The 25,190-nt window shown below is 48.8% G+C and overlaps 1 protein-coding gene across 1 annotated transcript in view; it reads right to left on the minus strand.

The window, feature by feature from the left end:
• The window catches only part of LOC142908138 (chromatin assembly factor 1 subunit B-like), a gene marked incomplete at its 3' end in the record, with an annotated part of 51,592 nt that overhangs the window by 23,196 nt on the left and 3,206 nt on the right, over nt 1-25,190 (minus strand). Inside the window, exons 2-7 of the mRNA XM_076058403.1 lie at nt 23,360-23,507; nt 21,377-21,509; nt 18,223-18,331; nt 15,113-15,216; nt 10,463-10,559; nt 4,508-4,601 (exon numbers count right to left, since the gene is read on the minus strand). Coding sequence (XP_075914518.1) covers nt 4,508-4,601; nt 10,463-10,559; nt 15,113-15,216; nt 18,223-18,331; nt 21,377-21,509; nt 23,360-23,506 — 684 coding nt within the window. The remainder of the gene's footprint in view (nt 1-4,507; nt 4,602-10,462; nt 10,560-15,112; nt 15,217-18,222; nt 18,332-21,376; nt 21,510-23,359; nt 23,508-25,190) is intronic.

Here is a 25,190-nt window from a genome sequence, read left to right on the forward strand (position 1 = left end):
CTACCACCACCACAACAACAACAACCATGTCAACAACCACTACAACAACAACCACTACAACAACAACCATGTCAACAACCACTACAACAACCACCACAACAACAACAACCACGTTAACCACGTTAACAACGACCTCATACTGTCGTCGTGAAACATGCGGCCCATCTTCACCTACAGGCAACACCACAACAACAACAACCACCACAACAACAACAACAACAACTACTACAACAACAACGTTAACCACGTTAACAACAACAACGTTAACCACGTTAACAACGACCTCATACTGTCGTCGTGAAACATGCGACCCATCTTCACCTACAGGCAACACCACCACAACAACCACCACGTTAACAACGACCTCATACTGTCGTCGTGAAACATGCGACCCATCTTCACCTACAGGCAACACCACAACAACCATGTCAACAACAACAACAACCACCACAACAACAACAACAACCACGTTAACCACGTTAACAACGACCTCATACTGTCGTCGTGAAACATGCGGCCCATCTTCACCTACAGGCAACACCACAACAACAACCACAACCACGTCAACAACAACAACCACGTCAACAACCACTACAACAACCACCACTACAACAACAACCACGTTAACCACGTTAACAACGACCTCATACTGTAGTCGTGAAACATGGGACTCATCTTCACCTACAGGCAACACCACAACAACAACAACCATGTCAACAACCACGTTAACAACGACCTCATACTGTCGTCGTGAAACATGCGACCAATCTTCACCTACAACCACCACCACCACAACAACAACCACCACGTTAACCACGTTAACAACGACCTCATACTGTCGTCGTGAAACATGCGGCCCATCTTCACCTACAGGCAACACCACCACCACAACCACAACCATGTCAACAACAACAACAACCACGTCAACAACAACAACCACGTTAACAACTTTAACAACGACCTCATACTGTCGTCGTGAAACATGCGACCCATCTTCACCTACAGGCAACACCACAACAACAACCACAACCATGTCAACAACAACAACAACCAAGTCAACAACCACTACAACAACCACCACAACAACAACAACAACAACCACGTTAACCACGTTAACAACGACCTCATACTGTCGTCGTGAAACATGCGACCCATCTTCACCTACAGGCAACACCACTACCACCACCACAACAACAACAACCATGTCAACAACCACTACAACAACAACCACTACAACAACAACCATGTCAACAACCACTACAACAACCACCACAACAACAACAACAACCACGTTAACCACGTTAACAACGACCTCATACTGTCGTCGTGAAACATGCGGCCCATCTTCACCTACAGGCAACACCACAACAACAACAACCACCACAACAACAACAACTACAACAACAACGTTAACCACGTTAACAACAACAACGTTAACCACGTTAACAACGACCTCATACTGTCGTCGTGAAACATGCGACCCATCTTCACCTACAGGCAACACCACCACAACAACCACCACGTTAACAACGACCTCATACTGTCGTCGTGAAACATGCGACCCATCTTCACCTACAGGCAACACCACAACAACCATGTCAACAACAACAACAACCACCACAACAACAACAACAACCACGTTAACCACGTTAACAACGACCTCATACTGTCGTCGTGAAACATGCGGCCCATCTTCACCTACAGGCAACACCACAACAACAACCACAACCACGTCAACAACAACAACCACGTCAACAACCACTACAACAACCACCACTACAACAACAACCACGTTAACCACGTTAACAACGACCTCATACTGTAGTCGTGAAACATGGGACTCATCTTCACCTACAGGCAACACCACAACAACAACAACCATGTCAACAACCACGTTAACAACGACCTCATACTGTCGTCGTGAAACATGCGACCAATCTTCACCTACAACCACCACCACCACAACAACAACCACCACGTTAACCACGTTAACAACGACCTCATACTGTCGTCGTGAAACATGCGGTCCATCTTCACCTACAGGCAACACCACCACCACAACCACAACCATGTCAACAACAACAACAACCACGTCAACAACCACTACAACAACCACCACTACAACAACAACCACAACCACGTTAACCACGTTAACAACGTTAACAACGTTAACAACGTTAACCACGACCTCATACTATCGTCGTGAAACATGCGACCCATCTTCACCTGCGGCCACCACCACCACCACAACAACCACTACCACCACGTTAACAACAACCACGTTAACCAACACAACAACCACTACCACCCACGTTAACCAACACAACAACAACAACCACGTTAACCAACACAACAACAACAACCACGTTAACCAACACAAGAACCACTACCACCCACGTTAACCAACACAACAACAACAACCACGTTAACCAACACAACAACAACAACCACGTTAACCAACACAACAACCACTACCACCCACGTTAACCAACACAACAACAACAACCACGTTAACCAACACAACAACAACAACCACGTTAACCAACACAACAACAACAACCACGTTAACCAACACAACAACAACAACCACTACAACCAACACAACAACAACCACGTTAACCAACACAACAACAACAACAACCACTACCAACACAACAACCACGTTAACCAACACAACAACAACAACCACTACCAACACAACAACAACAACCACGTTAACAACAACCACGTTAACCAACACAACCACGTTAACCAACACAACCACTACCACCATGTTAACCAACACAATAACAACAACCACGTTAACCAACACAACCACGTTAACCAACACAACAACCACGTTAACCAACACAACCACGTTAACCAACACAACAACCACGTTAACCAACACAACAACAACAACCACGTTAACCAACACAACAACAACAACAACCACGTTAACCAACACAACAACCACATTAACCAACACAACAACCACGTTAACCAACACAACAACCACGTTAACCAACACAACAACAACAACCACGTTAACCAACACAACAACAACAACCACGTTAACCAACACAACAACCACGTTAACCAACACAACAACCACGTTAACCAACACAACAACAACAACCACGTTAACCAACACAACAACAACAACCACGTTAACCAACACAACAACCACGTTAACCAACACAACAACCACGTTAACCAACACAACAACCACGTTAACCAACACAACAACAACGTTAACCAACACAACAACAACGTTAACCAACACAACAACAACGTTAACCAACACAACAACAACAACCACGTTAACCAACACAACAACAACCACGTTAACAACAACCACAACAACAACCACGTTAACCAACACAACAACCACGTTAACCAACACAACAACCACGTTAACCAACACAACAACAACCACGTTAACCAACACAACCACATTAACCAACACAACAACAACAACCACGTTAACCAACACAACAACAACCACGTTAACCAACACAACACAACAACAACCACGTTAACCAACACAACACAACAACAACCACGTTAACCAACACAACACAACAACAACCACGTTAACCAACACAACAACCACGTTAACCAACACAACAACCACGTTAACCAACACAACAACCACGTTAACCAACACAACAACAACCACGTTAACCAACACAACAACCACGTTAACCAACACAACAACCACGTTAACCAACACAACAACAACAACCACGTTAACCAACACAACAACCACGTTAACCAACACAACAACCACGTTAACCAACACAACAACCACGTTAACCAACACAACAACAACAACCACGTTAACCAACACAACAACAACAACCACGTTAACCAACACAACAACAACAACCACGTTAACCAACACAACAACAACAACCACGTTAACCAACACAACAACAACAACCACGTTAACCACGTTAACCAACACAACAACAACAACCACTACCACCACGTTAACCAACACAACCACGTTAACCAACACAACAACAACCACTACCACCACGTTAACCAACACAACCACGTTAACCAACACAACAACAACAACAACCACGTTAACCAACACAACAACAACAACAACAACCACGTTAACCAACACAACAACAACAACCACGTTAACCAACACAACAACAACAACCACGTTAACCAACACAACAACAACAACCACGTTAACCAACACAACAACAACAACCACGTTAACCACGTTAACCAACACAACAACAACAACCACTACCACCACGTTAACCAACACAACCACGTTAACCAACACAACAACAACCACTACCACCACGTTAACCAACACAACCACGTTAACCAACACAACAACCACAACCACGTTAACCAACACAACAACAACAACCACGTTAACCAACACAACAACAACAACCACGTTAATCAACACAACAACAACAACCACGTTAACCAACACAACAACAACAACCACGTTAACCAACATGTGTGGCTGAGGAGCGGCGGTTGCCACGGTTACCTCGCGGTGTGTGGTTGAGGAGCCGGTGAGCGAGGGGAGTTTGCTGACGTTGAACGCCACTCGGCGTGTTTGGGTGTTGTACACCCGCATCACCCTGCACACAGTCACAGCCGCACAGTGTCACAGTGTCAGTGTCACACGCACAGTCGCACAGTCACACACGCATAGTCACACAGTCTCACACACACACACACAGTCGCACAGTCACACACACAAACACGCATAGTCACACACACAAAGTCGCAGTCACAGACACACACGCATAGTCGCACAGTCACACACACACGCATAGTCAGACACACACGCATAGTCGCACAGTCACACACACACACGCATAGTCACACAGTCACAGACACACACATAGTCACAGTCACAGACACACACGCATAGTCGCACAGTCACACACACACACGCATAGTCAGACACACACGCATAGTCGCACAGTCACACACACACACGCATAGTCACACAGTCACAGACACACACATAGTCACAGTCACAGACACACATGCATAGTCGCACAGTCTCACACACACACACAGTCACACAGTCGCACACACACACATAGTCACAGTCACACACACACACATAGTCACAGTCACACACACAAACACGCATAGTCACACACACACAGTCACACACACAGTCACGGACACATACACATAGTCACAGTCACACACGCATAGTCGCACAGTCACACACACACGCATAGTCAGACACACACGCATAGTCGCACAGTCACAGACACACACGCATAGTCGCACAGTCACATACACACACGCATAGTCAGACACACACGCATAGTCGCACAGTCACACACACACACGCATAGTCACACAGTCACAGACACACACAAAGTCACAGTCACAGACACACATGCATAGTCGCACAGTCTCACACACACACACAGTCGCACACACACACATAGTCACAGTCACACACACAAACACGCATAGTCACACACACAGTCACAGACACACACGCATAGTCGCACAGTCACACACACACACGCATAGTCAGACACACACGCATAGTCGCACAGTCACACACACACACAAACATAGTCACACAGTCACACACACACACAGTCACACACACAAACATAGTCACAGTCACACACACACGCACATAGTCACACACACACAAACATAGTCACAGTCACACGCACATAGTCACACAGTCACACACAGTCACACACAGTCACACACAGTCACACACACACACAGTCAGCCGCAGTCACACACACAGTCACAGACACACACACACACAGTCAAGTGTCACACAGTCAGTGTCGCAGTGTTAGTGTCACAGCCACACACACGCTAGTCATACAGTCGCACAGTCAGACACACACAGTGAACTAGTCAGTCACACACACACACACAGTCACACCCGTGTGGGTGTTAGTGTGTGTGTGTCACTGTGTGTGTCAGTGTCACCGATCACAGCTGAGAGTTGCTATGTAGAGTCTCAGTGTGTCACTGTGTGTGTGTGTCACTGTGTCTGGCAAAACAACCCCCTACCTCCTCGCGGTGCTGGACGGGCAACGCTGTCGTGGACAGTGCTGTGGGGGAGAGGGCCAATTCCGATTGGCCCTCTCCCCTCATGGCGTCTGTGACCACCACAGTGGCTAAACGGGGGGCTCTGGATGGGTGCGAGGGGCTGATAACCCCTCCACCTTCAAAAATGTACCACTAAACCATGACTGAAATATGTTAACTAATAAGCTTGTGCCGGAGGCCCCGGGGGGACGGGCGTCTATGACGTCTCCTGGCCAAACCCCATTTGGCGGAGCCAGGAGATTGAATCTCTACCCGCGGGGCTCCTCCAGAAACAACGAAAAGCCACTACGTGTGGCCACGTGGAATGTTCGAACGCTCACTGCGGAGGAGAGGCTGCCCACTCCTCTGTCGGGAGCTGGACCGGTACCGCCTGGATCTATGCGGCATTCGGGAGGTCCGGTGGACCGGCTCTGGCTCCTGCCACCATGAGGGGTGGACAGTCCTCTACTTAGGGCAGGAGACTGCCAAACAACAGGGTGTGGCTCTTCTTCTGAACAAAATAATGAAGGGGGCGTGGGAGCGTGGCGGTGAGGTGTGGGAAGCTGTAAGCCCCAGGCTACTATGGGCTCACCTTCCCATCAACCGGAGGCGAGGGAGGAGTGGCGGTCGTGGTTACTTATGCCCCCACCGAAGACGAACATCCGTGGAGGGATGCAGGCAAGGCCGATGAGTCAGATGCCTTCTATGACCTCCTGTCACAGGTGCTGGCTAAAGTGGCCCCTTGGGATAGTCATCTTGTTGGGTGACTTCAATGCCCGAGTTGGTCATGATGCTGGCACCTGGTCTGGAGTGATTGGAAGGCATGGGCCAGATCAGCTCAATAACAACGGTAGGAGGCTGCTAGATTTTTGTGCAGCCCATGGGCTTGTAATTACCAACACGTGTTCCGGCATCGGCACATCCACACATCATGGATGCATGCCGGGTCCAAGCAAGAACATCTGCTGGACTACATAGTGACGGAACAGCGGATGCGGGCCCATGTCCTTGACACCAGGACCTACCGTGGAGTTGATCTGCCCACTGACCATCGACTAGTCATCTGTAAGATGCGCCTGCCATTCTTCCACTCCGGTGGTGGGTGTACACCCAGGACCCCATTCCAAACTAAGGTGGCCTGGTCTCAGCTAGCTGATGAAAGTTGCAAGCAAGAATTTCATCATCGCTTGCGGCTGGGGTTAGCATCGTCCCCCACTCCTCCTGATGTCGAGGGTAAATGGGCGAGGTTTAGGACTGTGACTCATGCAGCTGCAATGGCTGCTGTGGGTACGCGGTCCAGACCTCCCCAGAGACCCTGGCTGACAGAGGAGGTGTTCAGGATGGTTGAGAAAAAGCGACAGGCCCACTCTCATCGGCTACAGCATCCCACGTCAGAAAATGAGGAGGCTTACCGCAGCCTTCGCTCGGAGGTTCGGAGAGCCGTGAGGCGCTGCAAGGATGGGTGGTGGTCGCGGGTTGCTGAGGAGATGGAGTCTGCCTCAATGGCCCGTGATCACAAATCCCAATTTAACTCTATCAAAAAAGTAACCTGCAGCGCCACACCTATTACCATTATTAGGGGAAAGAACGGTGATCCAATCTGCCGACCCCCAGGAACAGGTTTGCAGATTTGCTGAGCATTTCAGTGAGGTCCCGTTAGAGGGGGGATCCCTCAGCCTGGAAAACATCGTGGCACAAAGTGAGGATAACCCTGCTGAGGCTGCGGTGCCTCAAATATTGGAAGTCACCCCCTGTGAGTGGCTGGCTGAGGTGCCATCTGCTGAGGAAGTACTGAAGGTGATCCAGAGTCTGAGACCAGGAAAGGCACCAGGCAGAGATGATCTCCCAAGCGAAATGCTGAGGGAGGATGGCGTTTGTGCACAGACTGCCCTATATGACATCATAACAACAGTCTGGACCACTGGATGGGTTCCGCAGGATTGGAAGGATGCCCTGGTGGGGTCCCCCTCTTTAAGAAGGTGGACCGCACAGACTGTAACAACTACAGGGGCATCTCACTCCTCAGTGTGCCCGGAAAGGTCCTGGCAAGGATTATTCAGCATCATCTTGCCAGGCACGCTGAGGAGAGGCTTGCGGAGCCCCAATGCGGTTTCAGGAAAGGGCGGTCTTGCAGATGCCAGATGGCACGGGCTAGAGAAGAGATGGAGTGATGTGGTACAGGAGGACGTGGAGCTGAGTGGACTTGCCAATGACTGGTACCAGCGGTGTCAAGATCGGCCTCTGTGGAGGATGCTCGTGAAGGATGCTACTGGGCAGTTGGAGGTAGTCGCCCTCCAACAACAACGGAGGGCGGAGGAGCGACGCTCAGAACAACGAGCGGAGCGCCGGGTGGCTAAAGCACAGCAGGTTGGCACAGTAGGGGGCACAGGTGGTGCATCAGCCAGTCATCTCAATCATCTCAGTCAGTCGACCCGTGGCACCTGGGTCTGCCCCGTGACCTCCTGCCAGCGGGCGTTCGACACTTCACGTGGCCTCACGGTGCACATAGCCTGGCACAAGCGTCGTGGTGACGTCACCGCCACTTAGTGGCGAATGGCGGTTGTTGTTGTGTCACTGTGTGTGTGTGTCACTGTGTGTGTGTCACTGTGTGTGTGTCACTGTGTGTGTGTGTCACTGTGTGTGTAACTGTGTGTGTCACTGTGTGTGCGTCACTGCGTGTGCGTCACTGTGTGTGTGTGTGTCACTGTGTGTGTGTGTGTGTGTCACTGTGTGTGTGTGTGTCACTGTGTGTCACTGTGTGTGTGTCACTGTGTGTGTCACTGTGTGTGTCACTGTGTGTGTGTGTGTCACTGTGTGTGTCACTGTGTGTGTGTCACTGTGTGTGCGTCACTGTGTGCATCACTGTGTGTGTGCGTCACTGTGTGTGTGCGTCACTGTGTGTGTGTGTCACTGTGTGTGTGTGTCACTGTGTGTGTGTGTCACTGTGTGTGTGTCACCGTGTGTATGTGTGAGTCACCGTGTGTGTGCGTGTCACTGTGTGCGTGTCACTGTGTGTGTGTGACTGTGTGTGTCACTGTGTGTGTGACTGTGTGTGTGTGACTGTGTGTGTCACTGTGTGTGTGTCACTGTGTGTGTCACTGTGTGTATCACTGTGTGTATCACTGTGTGTGTCACTATGTGTGTGTGACTGTGTGTGTCACTGTGTGTGTCACTGTGTGTGTCACTGTGTGTGTGTGACTGTGTGTGTGTGACTGTGTGTGTCACTGTGTGTGTGTGTGTCACTGTGTGTGTGTCACTGTGTGTGTATCACTGTGTGTGTATCACTGTGTGTGTGTGACTGTGTGTGTGACTGTGTGTGTGACTGTGTGTGTCACTGTGTGTGTGTGTGTCACTGTGTGTTTACTGTGTGTGTCTCTGTGTGTGTGTGTGTCACTGTGTGTGTGTATCTCTGTGTGTGTGTCACTGTGTGTGTCACTGTGTGTGTCACTGTGTGTCTCTGTGTTTGTGTCACTGTGTGTGTGTGTGTCACTGCGTGTGTCACTGTGTGTGTCTCTGTGTGTGTGTGTCACTGTGTGTGTGTATATCTCTGTGTGTGTGTATATCTCTGTGTGTGTGTATATCTCTGTGTGTGTGTCACTGTGTGTGTGTCACTGTGTGTGTGTGTGTGTATCTGTGTGTGTCACTGTGTGTGTATCTGTGTGTGTCACTGTGTGTGTGTCACTGTGTGTGTGTGTGTATCTCTGTGTGTGTGTCACTGTGTGTGTGTCACTGTGTGTGTGTGTCACTGTGTGTGTGTGTGTCACAGTGTGTGTGTGTGTGTCACTGTGTGTGTCTCTGTGTGTGTGTGTGTGTCACTGTGTGTGTGTATCTCTGTGTGTGTGTCACTGTGTGTGTGTGTCACTGTGTGTGTGTCACTGTGTGTGTGTCACTGTGTGTGTGTGTGTATCTCTGTGTGTGTGTCACTGTGTGTGTGTCACTGTGTGTGTGTCACTGTGTGTGTGTGTGTATCTCTGTGTGTGTGTCACTGTGTGTGTGTGTGTATCTGTGTGTGTGTCACTGTGTGTGTGTGTGTATCTCTGTGTGTGTGTCACTGTGTGTCACTGTGTGTGTATCACTGTGTGTGTGTGTCACTGTGTGTGTGTGTATATCTCTGTGTGTGTGTCACTGTGTGTGTGTGTCACTGTGTGTGTGACTGTGTGTGTGACTGTGTGTGTCACTGTGTGTGTGTGTGTCACTGTGTGTCACTGTGTGTGTGTGTCACTGTGTGTGTGTGTATCTCTGTGTGTGTGTCACTGTGTGTGTGTGTGTCACTGTGTGTGTGTGTGTCACTGTGTGTGTCACTGTGTGTGTCACTGTGTGTGTCACTGTGTGTGTGTGTCACTGTGTGTGTGTGTCACTGTGTGTGTGTGTCACTGTGTGTGTGTGTGTATCTCTGTGTGTATGTCACTGTCACCGATCACAGCTGAGAGTCGCTATGTAGAGTCCCAGTGGGTCCCAGGCCACACCCTGCACGTAGCTCTTGTGCTCTGTAAACATGTACAGCTTGTGGCCTACACACACACAGGTAGATACACACACACAGGTAGATACACACACACAGGTAGATACACACACACACACACAGGTACACACACACACAGGTAGATACACACACACAGGTAGATACACACAGGTACTGTAGATACACACACAGGTAGATAGATACACACACAGGTAGATACATACACACACAGGTAGACACACACACACAGGTAGATACACACACAGGTAGATACATACACAGGTAGATACACACACAGGTAGATACACACACACAGGTAGATACACACAGGTAGATACACACACACAGGTAGATACACACACACACAGGTAGATACACACACACACAGGTAGATACACACACACACAGGTAGATACACACACACAGGTAGATACACACACACAGGTAGATACACACACACAGGTAGATACACACAGGTAGATACACATACACACACACAGGTAGATACACATACACAGGTAGATACACATACACACACACAGGTAGATACACACACACAGGTAGATACACACACACAGGTAGATACACACACACAGGTAGATACACACACACACACACACACAGGTACACACACACACAGGTAGATACACACACACACACAGGTAGATACACATACACACACAGGTAGATACACATACACACACAGGTAGATACACATACACACAGGTACATACACATACACACACACAGGTAGATACACACACACACAGGTACATACACACACACACAGGTACATACACATACACACACAGGTACATACACATACACACACAGGTACATACACACACAGGTACATACACATACACACACACAGGTAGATACACACACACACAGGTACATACACACACACACAGGTACATACACATACACACACAGGTACATACACATACACACACAGGTACATACACACACAGGTACATACACATACACACACACAGGTAGATACACACACACACAGGTACATACACACACACACAGGTACATACACATACACACACAGGTACATACACATACACACACAGGTACATACACACACAGGTACATACACATACACACACACAGGTAGATACACATACACACACACGTACGTACACACACACAGGTAGATACATGCACACACACAGGTAGATACATACACACACACAGGTAGATACACATACACAGGTAGATACACATACACACACACAGGTAGATACACATACACAGGTAGATACACATACACACACACAGGTAGATACACATACACAGGTAGATACACATACACATACACAGGTAGATACACATACACACACACAGGTAGATACACATACACACACACAGGTAGATACACATACACACACACAGGTAGATACACATACACATACACACACACAAGTAGATACACACACACAGGTAGATACACACACACAGGTAGATACACACACACAGGTAGATACACACACACACACACACAGGTACACACACACACACACAGGTAGATACACATACACACACACAGGTAGATACACATACACACAGGTACATACACATACACACACAGGTAGATACACACACACAGGTAGATACACACACACAGGTAGATACACACACACAGGTAGATACACACACACAGGTAGATACACACACACAGGTAGATACACACACACACACACACACAGGTACACACACACACAGGTAGATACACACACACACACACACAGGTAGATACACATACACACACAGGTAGATACACATACACACACAGGTAGATACACATACACACAGGTACATACACATACACACACACAGGTAGATACACACACACACAGGTACATACACACACACACAGGTACATACACATACACACACAGGTACATACACATACACACACAGGTACATACACACACAGGTACATACACATACACACACACAGGTAGATACACACACACACAGGTACATACACACACACACAGGTACATACACATACACACACAGGTACATACACATACACACACAGGTACATACACACACAGGTACATACACATACACACACACAGGTAGATACACACACACACAGGTACATACACACACACACAGGTACATACACATACACACACAGGTACATACACATACACACACAGGTACATACACACACAGGTACATACACATACACACACACAGGTAGATACACATACACACACACGTACGTACACACACACAGGTAGATACATGCACACACACAGGTAGATACATACACACACACAGGTAGATACACATACACAGGTAGATACACATACACACACACAGGTAGATACACATACACAGGTAGATACACATACACACACACAGGTAGATACACATACACAGGTAGATACACATACACATACACAGGTAGATACACATACACACACACAGGTAGATACACATACACACACACAGGTAGATACACATACACACACACAGGTAGATACACATACACATACACACACACAAGTAGATACACACACACAGGTAGATACACACACACAGGTAGATACACACACACAGGTAGATACACACACACACACACACAGGTACACACACACACACACAGGTAGATACACATACACACACACAGGTAGATACACATACACACAGGTACATACACATACACACACAGGTAGATACACACACACAGGTAGATACACACACACAGGTAGATACACATACACACACAGGTACATACACATACACACACACAGGTACATACACATACACACACACAGGTAGGTACATACACACACACAGGTAGATACATACACATACACACACACAGGTAGGTACATACACATACACACACACAGGTAGGTACATACACATACACACACAGGTACATACACATACACACACAGGTACATACACATACACACACAGGTACATACACATACACAGGTAGATACACATACACACACACGTACGTACACACACACAGGTAGATACACATACACACACGTACGTACACACACACAGGTAGATACATGCACACACACAGGTAGATACATACACACACACACAGGTAGATACACACACACACAGGTAGATACACACACACAGGTAGATACACACACACACACAGGTAGATACACACACACACACAGGTAAATACACACACACAGGTACGTACACACACACAGGTAGACACACACACAGGTACGTACACACACACACAGGTAGATACACACACACACAGGTAGATACACAAACATAGGTAGATACACACACACACAGGTAGACACACACACACACAGGTACGTACACACACAGGTACGTACACACACACAGGTAGATACACACACACACAGGTAGACACACACACACACAGGTAGATACACACACACACACACACAGGTAGACACACACACACACAGGTAGATACACACACACACACAGGTAGATACACACACACATAGGTAGACACACACACACACAGGTAGATACACACACACACAGGTACACACACACACACAGGTAGATACACACACACACAGGTACACACACACACACAGGTACGTACACACACACAGGTAGACACACACACACACAGGTACGTACACATACACAGGTAGATACATACATACACACAGGTACGTACACACACAGGTACGTACACACACACACACGTACGTACACACACAGGTACGTACACACACACACACAGGTACGTACATACACAGGTAGATACATACACACACAGGTAGATACACACACACAGGTACGTACACACACACAGGTACTGTAGATACACACACACACAGGTAGGTACACACACACAGGTAGATACACACACACAGGAAGATACACACACACACACACACAGGTACGTACACACACACACACAGGTACGTACACACACACAGGTACTGTAGATACACACACACAGGTAGATACACACACACAGGTAGATACACACACACACAGGTAGATACACACACACACAGGTACGTACACACACAGGTAGCTACATACACACACAGGTAGATACATACACACACAGGTAGATACATACACACACAGGTAGATACATACACACACACAGGTAGATACACACACACAGGTAGATACACACACACACACAACAACCGCCATTCGCTACTAAGTGGCGGCGACGTCACCACGACGCTTGTGCCAGGCTAGGTGCACCCTGAGGCCACGTGAAGTGTCGAACGCCCGCTGGCAGGAGGTCACGGGGCAGACCCAGCAGGTGCCACGGGTCGACCGACTGAGTCGACCGGCTGAGTCGACCGGCTGAGTCGACCGGCTGAGTCGACCGGCTGAGTCGACTGGCTGAGTCGACCGACTGAGTCGACCGGCAGAGTCGACCGGCTGAGTCGACCGGTAGAGTCGACCGGCTGAGTCAACCGATTGAGATGACTGACTGAGATGACTGGCTGATGCACCACCTGTGCCCCCTACTGTGCCAACCTGCTGTGCTTTAGCCACCCGGCGCTCCTCCGCCCACCTCTCCCCCCCCACCACTCCCCCCACCCCTACCCCCCCCACCACTCCCCCCACCACTCCCCCCACCTCTCCCGACGTCCCACACGATGGCTGAGTTGTCCACCGAGCCGGAGACGAGGGACACGGAGTCGGACGTCCAGGACACGTCGTACACATCCTCCAGGTGACCCCTACAACAACAACAACCATGTCAACAACAACAACAATAACATCAACAACATCAACAACCACCACCACGTCACGTAGTACACATCCTCCAGGTGACCCCTACAACAACAACATCCATGTCAACAATAACATCAACAACATCAACATCAACAACAACCACCAGGACACGTCGTACACATCCTCCAGGTGACCCCTACAACAACATCAACAACCATGTCAACAACAACAACAACATCAACAACATCAACATCAACAACAACATCATCAACAACAACCACCACGTCACGTCGTACACATCCTGCAGGTGACCCCTACAACAACATCAACAACAACATCAACAACATCAACAACCATGTCAACAACAACAACATCAACAACATCAACAACCACCACGACACGTCGTACACATCCTCCAGGTGACCCCTACAACAACAACAACAACAACCATGTTAACAACAATAACAACATCAACAACAACAACAACCACCACGTCACGTAGTACACATCCTCCAGGTGACCCCTACAACAACATCAACATCATCAACAACAACATCAACAACAACAACAACCACCACGTCACGTCGTACACATCCTCCAGGTGACCTCTAGACATCAACAACAACAACCATGTCAACAACATCAACAACCACCACGTCACGTCGTACACATCTCCAGGTGACCCCTACAACAACAACAACATCAACAATAACATCAACAACAACATCAACAACAATAATAACAACAATAATAACATCATCAACAACAACATCAACAACAACAACCACCAGGACACATCGTACACATCCTCCAGGTGACCCCTACAACAACAACATCAACAACAATAACAACATCAACAACAATAACAACATCAACAACCACCACGTCACGTCGTACACATCCTCCAGGTGACCCCTACAACATCAACAACATCAACATCAACAACAACCACCACGTCACGTCGTACACATCCTCCAGGTGACCTCTACATCAACAACAACCACAACAACATCAACCATGTCAACATCAACAACAACAACCATGTCAACAACATCAACAACCACCACGTCACGTCGTACACATCCTCCAGGTGACCCCTAGACATCAACAACAACATCATCAACAACCACCATAGACATCAACATCAACATCATCAACAACCACCATAGACATCAATATCATGTGGTGGTTGTAGTTGTGGTGGTTGTTGTGGTCGTCGTCGTTGTAGTTGTGGTGGTTGCTGTTGTGGTGGTGGTTGCTGTTGTTGTGGTTGCTGTTGTTGTGGTGGTTGCTGTTGTGGTAGTTGTAGTTGCTGTTGTGGTGGTTGTAGTTGCTGTTGTTGTGGTGGCTATCGATGTGGTGGTTGCTGTTGTGGTGATTGTAGTTGCTGTTGTGGTGGTTGTAGTTGCTGTTGTGGTGGTTGTAGTTGCTGTTGTGGTGGTTGTAGTTGCTGTTGTTGTGGTGGTTGTAGTTGCTGCTGTTGTGGTGGTTGTAGTTGCTGTTGTTGTGGTGGTTATCGATGTGGTGGTTGCTGTTGTGGTGATTGTAGTTGCTGTTGTGGTGGTTGTAGTTGCTGTTGTGGTAGTTGTAGTTGCTGTTGTTGTGGTGGTTGTAGTTGCTGTTGTTGTGGTGGTTGTAGTTGCTGTTGTGGTGGTTGCTATTGTGGTGGTGGTTGCAGTTGCTGTGGTGGTTGTAGTTGTGGTGGTTGTAGTTGCTGTTGTTGTGGTGGTTGTAGTTGCTGTTGTTGTGGTGGTTGTAGTTGCTGTTGTTGTGGTGGTTGTAGTTGCTGTTGTGGTGGTTGCTATTGTGGTGGTGGTTGCAGTTGCTGTGGTGGTTGTAGTTGTGGTGGTTGTAGTTGCTGTTGTTGTGGTGGTTGCTGTTGTGATGGTTGTAGTTGCTGTTGTTGTGGTGGTTGCTGTTGTTGTGGTGGTTGCAGTTGTTGTGGTTGTAGTTGTGGTGGTTGTAGTTGCTGTTGTTGTGGTGGTTGTTGATGGTGGTTGTTGTTGTGGTGGTTGCTGTTGTGGTGGTTGCAGTTGTTGTGGTGGTTGCTGTTGTGGTGGTTGTAGTTGCTGTTGTGGTGGTTGTAGTTGTTGTGGTGGTTGTAGTTGTTGTGGTTGTAGTTGTGGTGGTTGTAGTTGCTGTTGTTGTGGTGGTTGTTGATGGTGGTTGTTGTTGTGGTGGTTGCTGTTGTGGTGGTTGCAGTTGTTGTGGTGGTTGCTGTTGTGGTGGTTGTAGTTGTGGTAGTTGTAGTGGTGGTTGCTGTTGTTGTGGTGGTTGTAGTTGCGGTTGTGGTGGTTGCTGTTGTTGTAGTTGTTGATGGTGGTGGTTGTAGTTGTGGTTGTAGTTGTTGTTGTGGTGGTTGTAGTTGCTGTTGTGGTGGTTGTAGTTGCTGTTGATTGTGGTGGTTGCTGTAGTTGTGGTGGTTGTAGTTGCTGTTGTGGTGGTGATTGTAGTTGTGGTGGTTGTAGTTGTGGTGGTTGCTGTAGTTGTGGTGGTTGTAGTTGTTGTTGTGGTGGTTGTTGATGGTGGTTGATGGTGGTGGTTGATGGTTGTTGTTGTCGTGGTGGTTGTTGTTGTCGTGGTGGTTGCTGTAGTTGTGGTGGTTGCTGTTGTGGTGGTTGTAGTTGTTGTGGTTGTAGTTGTTGTTGTGGTGGTTGTAGTAGTTGTGGTGGTTGTAGTAGTTGTTGATGGTGGTGGTTGTAGTTGTTGATGGTGGTTGTTGTAGTTGTGGTGGTTGTAGTTGTGGTTGTTGTGGTGGTTGTAGTGGTTGTTGTGGTGGTGGTTGTAGTTGTTGTGGTTGTTGTGGTGGTTGTAGTTGTTGTGGTGGTTGTTGATGGTGGTGGTTGTTGTGGTGGTTGTAGTTGTTGTGGTTGTTGTGGTGGTTGTAGTTGTTGTGGTGGTTGTTGATGGTGGTGGTTGTTGTGGTGGTTGTAGTTGTTGTGGTTGTTGTGGTGGTTGTAGTTGTTGTGGTGGTTGTTGTTGTAGTTGTTGTGGTGGTTGTAGTTGTCCACCTCAGCGTCTTGTGCACGGTCCACGTCTCTTTGTTGACCGTTCCCTCGTCGTCCTCCAGCGACGTAAAGTCCACCCCCTCGCTCAGCCTCCACACCACCACCGCAGAGTCTACCACAGAGTCCACCATCACACACACACAGAGTCCACCATCACACACACACACACACAGAGTCCACCATCACACACACACACACAGAGTCCACCATCACACACACACACACAGAGTCCACCATCACACACACAGAGTCCACCATCACACACACAGAGTCCACCATCACACACAGAGTCCACCATCACACACACAGAGTCCACCATCACACACACACAGAGTCCACCACCACACACACACAGAGTCCACCATCACACACACACAGAGTCCACCATCACACACACACAGAGTCCACCATCACACACACACAGAGTCCACCATCACACACACACAGAGTCCACCATCACACACACACAGAGTCCACCATCACACACACACACAGAGTCCAGCATCACACACACAGAGTCCACCATCACACACACAGAGTCCACCATCACACACACAGAGTCCACCATCACACACACACAGAGTCCACCATCACACACACACAGAGTCCACCATCACACACAGAGTCCACCATCACACACACACACACAGAGTCCACCATCACACACACACACAGAGTCCACCATCACACACACAGAGTCCACCATCACACACACAGAGTCCACCATCACACACACACACAGAATCCACCATCACACACACAGAGTCCACCATCACACACACAGAGTCCACCATCACACACACAGAGTCCACCATCACACACACAGAGTCCACCATCACACACACAGAGTCCACCATCACACACACAGAGTCCACCATCACACACACAGAGTCCACCATCACACACAGAGTCCACCATCACACACACACAGAGTCCACCATCACACACACACAACAGAGTCCACCATCACACACACACAGAGTCCACCATCACACACACACAGAGTCCACCATCACACACACAGAGTCCACCATCACACACACACAGAGTCCACCATCACACACACACAGAGTCCAGCATCACACACACACACAGAGTCCACCATCACACACACAGAGTCCACCATCACACACACACAGAGTCCACCATCACACACACAGAGTCCACCATCACACACACACAGAGTCCACCATCACACACAGAGTCCACCATCACACACACACAGAGTCCACCATCACACACACACACAGAGTCCACCATCACACACACAGAGTCCACCATCACACACACAGAGTCCACCATCACACACACACACAGAGTCCACCATCACACACACACAGAGTCCACCATCACACACACACAGAGTCCACCATCACACACACAGAGTCCACCATCACACACACAGAGTCCACCATCACACACACAGAGTCCACCATCACACACACAGAGTCCACCATCACACACACACACAGAGTCCACCATCACACACACACAGAGTCCACCATCACACACAACAGAGTCCACCATCACACACACACAGAGTCCACCATCACACACAACAGAGTCCACCATCACACACACACAGAGTCCACCATCACACACACAGAGTCCACCATCACACACACAGGGTCCACCATCACACACAGAGTCCACCATCACACACACAGAGGAGTCCACCATCACACACACAGAGTCCACCATCACACACACAAAGTCCACCATCACACACACAGAGTCCACCATCACACACACACAGAGTCCACCATCACACACACAGAGTCCACCATCACACACACAGAGTCCACCATCACACACACAGAGTCCACCATCACACACACACAGTCCACCATCACACACACAGAGTCCACCATCACACACACAGAGTCCACCATCACACACACAGAGTCCACCATCACACACACAGAGTCCACCATCACACACACAGAGTCCACCATCACACACACAGAGGAGTCCACCATCACACACACAGAGTCCACCATCACACACACAGAGTCCACCATCACACACACAGTCCAGCATCACACACACAGAGTCCACCATCACACACACACAGAGTCCACCATCACACACACAGAGTCCACCATCACACACAGAGTCCACCATCACACACACAGAGTCCACCATCACACACACAGTCCAGCATCACACACAGAGTCCACCATCACACACAGAGTCCACCATCACACACACACAGAGTCCACCATCACACACAGAGTCCACCATCACACAGAGTCCACCATCACACACACACAGAGTCCACCATCACACACACAGAGTCCAGCATCACACACACAGAGTCCACCATCACACGCACACAGAGTCCACCATCACACACACACAGAGTCCACCATCACACACAGAGTCCACCATCACACACACTTTTGTTGTTGAGATGGTGGTGGCCGTGATGGTGGTGGTGGACGTGATACAGGTGATGGACGTGATGGTGGACGTAGTGGTGATGGTGGACGTGGTGGTGATGATGGACGTGGTGGTGATGGTGGTGGTCGACGGTGGACGTGATGGTGTTGACGGTGGACGTGGTGGTGATGGTGTTGACGGTGGACGTGGTGAACGTGGTGCGGTGGACGTGGTGAACGTGGTGGTGGACGTGGTGTTGGTGGTGGACGTAGTGGTGGTGGTGACGGTGGACGTAGTGGTGGTGGTGGTGATGGTGGTGTTGACGGTGGACGTGGTGGTGGTGGTGGACGTGGTGATGGTGGTGGACGTGGTGATGGTGGTGTTAACGGTGGACGTGGTGGTGGTGGACATGGTGGTGGTGATGTTGACGGTGGACGTGGTGGTGGTGGACGTGGTGGTGGTGATGGTGGTGGTGATGGTGGTGTTGACGGTGGACGTGGTGGTGGACGTGGTGGTGGTGTTGACGGTGGACGTGGTGGTGGTGGACGTGGTGTTGACGGTGGACGTGGTGGTGGTGATGGTGGTGTTGACGGTGGACATGGTGGTGGTGATGGTGGTGTTGACGGTGGACGTGGTGGTGGTGGACGTGGTGACGGTGGACGTGGTGTTGAAGGTGGACGTGGTGGTGGTGATGGTGGTGTTGACGGTGGACATGGTGGTGGTGATGGTGGTGTTGACGGTGGACGTGGTGGTGGACGTGGTGGTGGACTCTCACCATCAGCCCCAGAAGCCAGGAATTCTCCGCTGGGTGAAAACCGGACGACGTTCACGGCCTTCGTGTGCCTCGACAGGGTGGACAAGAAGTCCACCACGGGAGAGTCGTCCTTTCCCCTCTCCACCTTCCACACCTGTAACACCGGGGGAGGGAGGGTGGACAACAGGTCGGCCACCGGGGGCGACTCGGGTTGACTGTGTGGGTGACTTGATGGGCGAGTGGGTGACTCAGTGGGTGAGTGGGCGACTCAGTGGGTGAGTGAGTGACTCAGTGGCTGGCTCAGTGGGTGACTCAGTGGGTGAGTGAGTGACTCAGTGGGTGAGTGGGTGACTCAGTGGGTGACTCAGTGGGTGAGTGAGTGACTCAGTGGGTGAGTGGGCGACTCAGTGGGTGACTCAGTGGGTGAGTGGGTGACTCAGTGGCTGGCTCAGTGGGTGAGTGAGTGGCTCAGTGGGTGACTCAGTGGGTGAGTGACTCAGTGGGTGACTCAGTGGGTGAGTGACTCAGTGGGTGAGTGGGCGACTCAGTGAGTGACTCAGTGGGCGAGTGACTCAGTGAGTGACTCAGTGGGTGACTCAGTGGGTGACTCAGTGGGTGACTCAGTGGGTGAGTGAGTGACTCAGTGGGTGACTCAGTGGGTGAGTGACTCAGTGGGTGACTCAGTGGGTGAGTGAGTGACTCAGTGGGTGACTCAGTGGGTGACTCAGTGGGTGAGTGAGTGACTCAGTGGGTGAGTGACTCAGTGGGTGACTCAGTGGGTGAGTGACTCAGTGGGTGAGTGAGTGGCTCAGTGGGTGACTCAGTGGGTGACTCAGTGAGTGACTCAGTGAGTGACTCAGTGGGTGAGTGACTCAGTGGCTGGCTCAGTGGGTGAGTGACTCAGTGGGTGAGTGACTCAGTGGGTGAGTGGGTGACTCAGTGGGTGAGTGACTCAGTGGCTGGCTCAGTGGGTAAGTGAGTGACTCAGTGGGTGACTCAGTGGGTGACTCAGTGGGTGACTCAGTGGGTGACTCAGTGGGTGACTCAGTGGGTGAGTGGGTAACTCAGTGGGTGAGTGACTCAGTAGGTGAGTGGGTGACTCAGTGGGTGAGTGGCTGACTCAGTGGGTGAGTGACTCAGTGGCTGGCTCAGTGGGTGAGTGAGTGACTCAGTGGGCCAGTGAGTGACTCAGTGGGTGACTCAGTGGGCGAGTGAGTGATTCAGTGGGTGACTCAGTGGGTGAGTGACTCAGTGACTCAGTGGGTGACTCAGTGGGTGAGTGACTCAGTGACTCAGTGGGTGACTCAGTGGGTCAGTGACTCAGTGGGTGAGTGACTCAGTGGGTGAGTGACTCAGTGGGTGAGTGACTCAGTGGGTGACTTAGTAGGTGAGTGGGTGACTCAGTGGGCGACTCAGTGGGTGAGTGAGTGACTCAGTGGGTGACTCAGTGGGTGAGCGACTCAGTGGGTGAGTGGGTGACTGAGTGGGTGAGTGACTCAGTGGGTTAGTGACTCAGTGGGTGCCTCAGTAGGTGAGTGGGCGACTCAGTGGGTGAGTGGGCGACTCAGTGGGCGACTCAGTGGGTGACTCAGGGGGTGAGTGACTCAGTGGGTGACTCAGTGGGTGAGTGACTCAGTGGGTGAGTGACTCAGTGGGTGACTCAGTGGGTGACTCAGTGGGTGACTCAGTGGGTCAGTGACTCAGTGGGTGACTCAGTGGGTGACTCAGTGGGTGACTCAGTGGGTGACTCAGTGGGTGACTCAGTGGGTGACTCAGTGGGTGACTCAGTGGGTGAGTGGGCGACTCAATGGGTGACTCAGTGGGTGACTCAGAGGGTGAGTGGGTGACTCAGTGGGTGACTCAGTGGGTGAGTGGGTGACTCAGTGGGTGACTCAGTGGGTGAGTGGGCGACTCAATGGGTGACTCAGTGGGTGAGTGGGTGACTCAGTGGGTGACTCAGTGGGTGACTCAGTGGGTGAGTGGGCGACTCAGTGGGTGACTCACCCTCACGGCAGTGTCCACCCCCGCTGTAGCCAACCTCTGTATCCCTCCACCACCACCACCTCCACCACCACCACCACGGGGTTGGAAGTCAAGGCTGTACACCGGCTGTTTGTTGTGCCACGCGATCTCGGACGTCACCACCTTCATCCTGCACAGCCACAGCATCACTAGTAGTAGTAGTATCAGTAGTATCACTAATAGTATCACTAGTAGTAGTAGTATCACTAGTAGTATCACTAGTAGTAGTAGTATCACTAGTAGTAGTAGTATCACTAGTAGTAGTATCACTAGTAGTAGTATCACTAGTAGTAGTATCACTAGTAGTAGTAGTATCAGTAGTATCACTAGTAGTATCACTAGTAGTAGTAGTATCAGTAGTAGTAGTAGTATCACTAGTAGTAGTAGTATCACTAGTAGTAGTATCACTAGTAGTATCACTAGTAGTAGTAGTATCACTAGTAGTAGTATCACTAGTAGTAGTATCACTAGTAGTAGTAGTATCAGTAGTATCACTAGTAGTATCACTAGTAGTAGTAGTATCACTAGTAGTAGTAGTATCACTAGTAGTAGTATCACTAGTAGTATCACTAGTAGTAGTAGTATCACTAGTAGTAGTATCACTAGTAGTAGTATCACTAGTAGTAGTAGTATCAGTAGTATCACTAGTAGTATCACTAGTAGTAGTAGTATCACTAGTAGTAGTATCACTAGTAGTAGTATCACTAGTAGTAGTATCACTAGTAGTAGTAGTATCACTAGTAGTAGTAGTATCACTAGTAGTAGTATCACTAGTAGTAGTATCACTAGTAGTAGTATCACTAGTAGTATCACTAGTAGTAGTAGTATCACTAGTAGTAGTAGCATCACTAGTAGTAGTAGTATCAGTAGTATCACTAGTAGTATCACTAGTAGTAGTAGTATCACTAGTAGTAGTAGTATCACTAGTAGTAGTATCACTAGTAGTAGTATCACTAGTAGTAGTATCACTAGTAGTAGTAGTATCACTAGTAGTAGTAGTATCACTAGTAGTAGTAGTATCACTAGTAGTAGTATCACTAGTAGTAGTAGTATCAGTAGTATCACTAGAAGTAGTAGTATCACTAGTAGTAGTATCACTAGTAGTAGTATCACTAGTAGTAGTATCACTAGTAGTAGTAGTATCACTAGTAGTAGTATCACTAGTAGTAGTATCACTAGTAGTAGTATCACTAGTAGTAGTATCACTAGTAGTATCACTAGTAGTAGTATCATCACTAGTAGTAGTAGCATCACTAGTAGTAGTAGTATCAGTAGTATCACTAGTAGTATCACTAGTAGTAGTATCACTAGTAGTAGTATCACTAGTAGTAGTATCACTAGTAGTAGTATCACTAGTAGTAGTAGTATCACTAGTAGTAGTATCACTAGTAGTAGTATCACTAGTAGTAGTATCACTAGTAGTAGTATCACTAGTAGTATCACTAGTAGTAGTATCATCACTAGTAGTAGTAGCATCACTAGTAGTAGTAGTATCAGTAGTATCACTAGTAGTATCACTAGTAGTAGTATCACTAGTAGTAGTATCACTAGTAGTAGTAGTATCACTAGTAGTAGTATCACTAGTAGTAGTAGTATCACTAGTAGTAGTATCACTAGTAGTAGTATCACTAGTAGTAGTATCACTAGTAGTAGTAGCATCACTAGTAGTAGTAGTATCACTAGTAGTAGTATCACTAGTAGTAGTATCACTAGTAGTAGTAGCATCACTAGTAGTATCACTAGTAGTAGTATCACTAGTAGTAGTAGTATCACTAGTAGTAGTATCACTAGTAGTAGTAGTAGTAGCACTAGT

This window comes from Petromyzon marinus (genome assembly GCF_048934315.1).
Source record: "Petromyzon marinus isolate PM22_M1 ecotype Great Lakes invasive population chromosome 73 unlocalized genomic scaffold, UKy_Petmar_22M1.pri1.0 chr73_unloc.3, whole genome shotgun sequence".
Classification (NCBI taxonomy): Eukaryota; Metazoa; Chordata; class Hyperoartia; order Petromyzontiformes; family Petromyzontidae; genus Petromyzon; species Petromyzon marinus.